Consider the following 6,726-nt stretch of genomic DNA (forward strand, 5'->3'; position numbering starts at 1 on the left):
GTATACACCTGGTTCGTTTTCGAAGCAATTGCACCCCAGAGTGAACAGTACCTAAAATTGTCAATCAAAATGCCCCCAGTTAACCTTAATTCACAATTCCAAATGATATACTTTCGAGCACAATGCAAAATCACAATAGAAAACTGCACTAAAATGATTTAGAAGCTTACCTTCGACAATGGCAGTCTCAAAACTTAACTACGCAATCAAAGGGTCTCAGATTTCTTGAGCAATACCTACCGAAATGGCAAAACAAATTAGCTCAAAAACACCCACAGAAACTAAAGCATTAAACAACATCACCCTTAACCCACATAGAAATCTTACCTATGAACCATACGAAGGAACCAAAAATTTGAAAAAAAGGAACAAACTAGAATTAGAAAAGAAAAGAAAAAGGTTGACAGTAGAGAAAAGAAAAAAACGTCAAAAGTAAATAGGAAAAGAAAAAAAAGAATAATAATTAAAATAATAATTTATTATTTTGGTAAAAATTATCCTACTATCTCTATAACTTCCCACTACTCCACTATCCAACTACTTCAGACTCTCAATTCCACCGAACCTCTAATAGACAACCGAAGCAAAAATTAACACCCATGCTCACGCAAGGATTCAAAAACCAGAGCTCCCGCAAACTAACTTATTACCACTCGAACCAGCAAGCTCATTATGATATGAGTTTACAAACAATATTACAAAAGCCTACCTAGCAGGGATAAGGCTAGGATAAAAAATAACAAAATTTGCCAGAAGTGAGACTTGAACCCAAGACCTCATACACACATCCAGAACACTTAGCCATTGAAGCAGATACATATTTATCAAGTTTCACAAAAACAAAATTAAATTATTCAGGGCGTTACAACTCTCCCCCTAAAAGAAATTTTGAACTCGAAATTTACTAGATCCGAATAGATAAGGATATTGCTGATGCATCGAATCCTCAGGTTCTCACGTGCCTTCCTCAGTTCCATGATTTCATCACAGAACCTTTACCAATGATTTGGACTTCCTTATCAGAACTTTAATATCTTGATCCAAAATTTGAACTGGCTCCTCCTCAAACATCAACTCTGGTCTAACCTCGATCTCCTCAACAGGGACAACGTGAGATGGATCAAATCGGTACCGCCTCAACATTGAGATGTGAAACACATCATGGATATGGTCTAACTCTGGAGGTAGCTTTAACTGATAAACAACTGGTCTCACACGCTTCAGAATCCAATACGACACAATGATCCTAAGGCTAAACTTGCCCTTATGATCGAGCCTCAAAACTTTCTTCCACAAAGATACCTTAAGGAATATGAAATCACCGACAAAGTACTCGATATCCCTCATTTTCATATCTGCATCAGATTTCTGTCTATCAGAAGTCACTTTCAGATGATCCTAAATCAGTCTAACCTTATCTTCAGTCTCGAAAATCGACTCAGGACTCAAAACCCATCACTCACCCAATCAGTCCAATATAGTGGAGTATAACACTTACGACCATACAGAGGCTCGTAAGATGTCATTTAGATGTTAGACTGGAAACTATTGTTGTAGGTGAACTCAACTAACAGTAGAAAATCCTCCCAACTACCTCAGAAATCAATCACACAGCTCTGAAGCATATCCTCCAGTATCTGAATCACCCTCTCAAATTGACCATCGGTCTGAGGATGGAACACAGTACTGAAGTCCAATTTCAAACCTAGAGCTTCATGCAATTTCTTCCAAAACCGAGAAGTGAAGAGATGATCCATATCATAGATTACCGAAACAGGTATCCTATGGAATCTTACAATTTCGAAAATATAGAGCTTCGCTAACTTTTGCAGAGAGTACTCCGTCCGAACTGGAATAAAGTGGGCAGACTTGGTCAATCGATCTACGATGACCCATACATAATCCTTATTAGTGGGTGATAAAGACAACCCACTAATGAAGTCTATTATCACACGCTCCCATTTCCATAAGGGAATTTTAATGGGATGGAGCAAACCCGAAGGCAACTAGTGCATAGCCTTAACTTGCTGGCACGTCACATAATGAGAAACGAGATTAGTTACCTCATGTTTCAAACCCAGGCACCAGTATAGTTCACGGAGATCCCGATACATCTTATTCCTACCGGGGTGCATAGCATAAGAACTACTATGTGCTTCCCTCAGAATCGACTATCTCAAATCAGAATCATTCGGTACACAAACCTGTCCTCGAAAACATAGAACCGTATTTTTATTTTACCCAAAATTAGATGCATTTTTGCTCTCAACCTAATGGAGCTGCAAAACCAAAGAATCATCCCCCAACTACTTTTCTCGAATCTGCTCAATCCAAGTTGGCTTAACTTGCAACTCGACTAACAAGCCCCCATCATCAAACAAGCTGAGACGAGTAAACATTACCCTCAAATCAGATATCTCTCTATGACTGAGAGCATCAACCACCACATTGGCCTTACCAGGATGATACTCTATTGTACAATCATAATCTTTGAGCAGCTCAATCCATTGACGCTGCCTAAGGTTCAACTCCTTTTGAGTAAAGAGGTACTTGAGGCTCTTGTGATCGGTGTAGATGATACATCTCTCACCATACAGATAGTGCCTCCTGTAAACTGAAAAATATATATGATTTTTCCCATATAATTAAATCATCTTTTACTTAAATTTATTATTTAAACTAAGTAATTCTCAATAAATATATGAAAATATGAAATTGGGACATGGAAACTATTAAAATGTGATTTTATGCTTTATTATATAGTTTTCACGCAGAAAGTAACTTCTTTTATATTAATTTGAGCATATTATATTTTCAAGCTATAAAGTGGGCCATGCATGATTAAATTAAATAATAAAATATAAAGTTATATTTAATAATTTATTTTAATATGTTTCATTAATAAAGTGGGTTTTAGTTAATTAAGTAAATTGATTAATTAAAGTGGCTAAATTACATTCTTTGGTCCTCTAAATTATCTACTATTGCTGGATAGGTTTAAGAGCTTTATGTTGATTACAAAACCATCCAAATGGATGACCAAGTCAACCAAAAATTCGGCTGCATGTGGATGTTCATAAATCAAATTTTGGTTTAATTACACAAGGTCCTTGAAGAGTTAAAGAAATCGGAGATTTACCCGGAGATTTGCAATTGACCGAGTCCTGATCTTGATGATGTTATGGCACTTAAATCAAGAAAAAATCAGCCACATTTCCACAAATCATGGCAGGCCACCCTTGGATGAATTTGCAAGAGATGGACATTCCTATTTTTAGCAAACTAGCTCCCTTGCCTTACCTATAAATAAGACCCAATTTCTCACTTTTCTAATCATCCCTCATCCATCATCCCTCATCCCTCACTAATTCATCACTCTCTCCTCTCTAAACTCTCTTAGACCCCACGCCTATCATCATCTTTGCATAAAGATTTTTAACAAATTAGCCTCTTAAATTGTAGGTTACATAACAACCCTAACCAAGCTCTGTTATCTGCATAGTTTTTAGATTTGTGTGATTAAACTGTTTCAAACCTAACACGTCCCTATTACCTCGCACGAATACTAAGAAAATCTTAGTAAATAAGGATCAGTAAAATGCGTATTTACTAATAAAAGATTCCGAAATGACCTAATGTGGTTCCCAAACTCATGAAAGATCAAGTTGCCATGGAATGTTTTTCCGAATATTGATAAGTATGTTGATAATAATTTAAGTTTAATTAAAGTAATTATCCTAGCTTATTTATGTTATAATTATTTCTTATTGCGTTAGTTCTGCTAAAATCTATTTCATTCATATAGTTGAGTTCTGCTAAAATCTATTTCATTCATATAGTTGCATGTTAGGATAAATCACATCAGGGATCATTGCATTTAGTTTAATATATTTTAATCATCACTTCTTAATTATATTGTTTTTATTTATCAAATTGTTAATATAATTTTACAAATTAATTGACTTAGCACAAATACAATCCCTGTGGAGACGATAACTTGATACTTACTTATTACTTGATAACGACTGTGTACACTTGCACAAACCCGAGCATTACAAGTTTTTGGCATCGTTGCCGGGGATTGTCAATTGTTGCCATAGTCATTTTTTGTGAATTTATTTACTTTTAATTTGGTTATTTCTAGCATTACTAACTTATTTTTTTTTTTAAATTTTGTGATTTTCTTTTCAGGAGTTTATGAGCATAGATCGGATTATTGGTTTACTCCCAGTAGACCTTGAAATTGAGCGAACTTTCAGACAAAGAAGACGTGAACGAACAACTCAAAGACAAGTCGAGATGGACCTTGGAAATCAAAATCAAGACCAAGGTAATGAAGCCGAACATGTACGAAATCCTATCCTCATTACCAATGATAAGGATCGATGCATCAGATAATATGCTGTGCCACTTTTCAGTGAGTTAAATCTAGGAATTAGAAGGCCAGATATTGAGGCAACCCAATTCGAATTGAAACCAGTGATGTTTCAAATGCTACAAACGGTGGACCAATTTAGTGGTATACCCACGGAAGATCCACATCTCCACATTCAATTGTTTATGGAGGTTAGTGATTCATTCAAGATAGCCGGTGTGACTGAAAATGCACTGAGGTTGAAGTTGTTTCCATACTCGTTGCAAGATCGAGCACGAGCATGGCTCAATTCATTGCCACCAAGTTCCATATCTACATGGCAAGAATTAGCAGAGAGATTTTTGGTTAAGTATTTCCCGCCTAGCAAGAACGCTAAGTTGAGGAACGAGATCACAACTTTCCAACAATTGGATGATGAGTCTTTGTATGAGGCTTAGGAGCGATTCAATGAGTTACTTCATAAGTGTCCTCATCATGGGATTCCTCATTGTATCCAGTTGGAGACATTCTATAATGGTCTCAATGCACATACAAGATTGATGGTAGATGCTTCTACGAATGGTGCAATTTTGTCTAAGTCTTATGATGAGGCTTATGTGATCATCGAGAGGATCGTGAGTAATAAATATCAATGGCCAACAAATCGAACAGCTTCAAGAAGATGTATAGCTGGAGTTCATGAAGTTGATGCTCTCTGTAACACCCATTACTCGTGTCTGACACTGAAACAGGGTACGAGGCATTACCGGACTTAATCGTTCACAAACATGCAATAACTGAGCTACAAAAATTCTTTTAATTCAAAAATTTTCATACACAAGCATTATGTCCCATACACGAGCCTATGAAGCCCTAAACATGCATTGAAAGTAGTTAGGGACTAAACCGAGAACTTTAGCAAATTTTGGGAAAACTTAGAAAATTTCTTTCCATGAGACAGGGTCACACGCCCGTGTCCTCAAGCCAGGTAACTCTCTGTCTATGATGTCACCGAATAATTTGAACCACATGGCCAAGCCACACGCCCGTGTGCTAAGGCCGTGTCCCCAACACGATTGAGACACACAACCATGTCTTGACCCGTGTAGTCAACACTTAGGCTATTTTCCAAGCCTTTATGTTACCCATAAACCCTTATAACCTTATACATATTTAAACCATAATTCATGACATCATTTTAGTGATTAAACACTTTTTATTAAGACATATTAATAACATTAACATGTCCTCTTATAAGCAATGGATCTACTCATTCAATACCAAGTCTAGATTTCTTAATTCACATTCATAAGACTTGTCATTTTGATGATCACTTTACCATTATACTAGGTTTATAAACTTATCCATCAAGTACTCATGTTCAACCATTATCACGTTGTTTTTATAACATGCAATTACTACATGTCTATGACCACCTCAATTGGTCATAGAGCATATATCCAACACACATGTCATTTTACCAACCATGCATGACAAACAAACCTAATCACATCATAAACCTTAGACATGACATGAATAGCTAGGTTTACAAGCCATCATGAATATGAGCCACATCTCATGGCCATATACATATAAATCAATATCAGCCAATACATTTGGCCAAAGCATAATAACACATATCAATAAACTAGATCCTTATACATGCCACTCACTTGAAATTTCTAATATATGCTTCATTATTCCAAAGGTAGTGACTTGATAGTGTGATGTTACCTCCGAAGATCTCCAACCCCGAGCTAACCTATCAACACTAAAGAAAATGAAAGGAAGGGAGTAAGCTCTATAGATTAGTAAGACCACATGATAATAATAAGCAATTTATCAACTTGCTTCTCAAGGTAATACAACCATAACTATATTTTTACTTATGTTCAAGTCGAGCTGTTTTTTCAAGTCACAGTCACTAAATTATTTATATCTTGAGCTATGAAACTCCAAATTAAGATCCGCTAATTTTTCCTAAAAATAGACTCACATATATTCTTACCATAAAATATTTATAATTTTTGGTTTAGCTAGTTAGTATAGTTTATTATTCAAATTCACCCCTGTTCTGTTGTTTGACAGCTTCAACCTTTCTTTACTAAAAATTAATTATCTCCTCACACGGGATTTGAATGATGTTCCTATTTGTTTCTTTTGAAAATATACTAATTAAGGATTCTAATCGTATAAATTGTAACCAATAATTATTTTTTACAATTTTTAATGATTTTCCCAAATTAGGACTGGGGATTTCAAAATCATTCTAACTCTGTCTCACATCAATTTAAATATTTCATAATATGAAACACTTTTGCTTACACCGTTTCTTCTATGTGAAACTAGACTCATTAAGATTTAATTTCATA

At 35.5% G+C, this 6,726-nt stretch overlaps 1 protein-coding gene and 1 non-coding gene across 2 annotated transcripts; both read right to left on the bottom strand.

The window, feature by feature from the left end:
• Nucleotides 1-984: 984 nt before the first annotated feature.
• Nucleotides 985-1,347, bottom strand: LOC108475432 (uncharacterized). Its single transcript, XM_017777395.1, has one exon. It carries the CDS (start codon nucleotides 1,345-1,347, stop codon nucleotides 985-987), a length of 363 nt encoding a protein of 120 aa, XP_017632884.1.
• A 3,402-nt stretch (nucleotides 1,348-4,749) lies between these two features.
• LOC128282978 (small nucleolar RNA R71) lies at nucleotides 4,750-4,856 on the bottom strand. The gene has a single exon (XR_008273325.1). It is a non-coding gene; the product is annotated as a small nucleolar RNA R71 (small nucleolar RNA).
• Nucleotides 4,857-6,726: the final 1,870 nt, after the last annotated feature.

Source organism: Gossypium arboreum, chromosome 10 (genome assembly GCF_025698485.1).
Source record: "Gossypium arboreum isolate Shixiya-1 chromosome 10, ASM2569848v2, whole genome shotgun sequence".
NCBI classification, from domain to species: Eukaryota; Viridiplantae; Streptophyta; class Magnoliopsida; order Malvales; family Malvaceae; genus Gossypium; species Gossypium arboreum.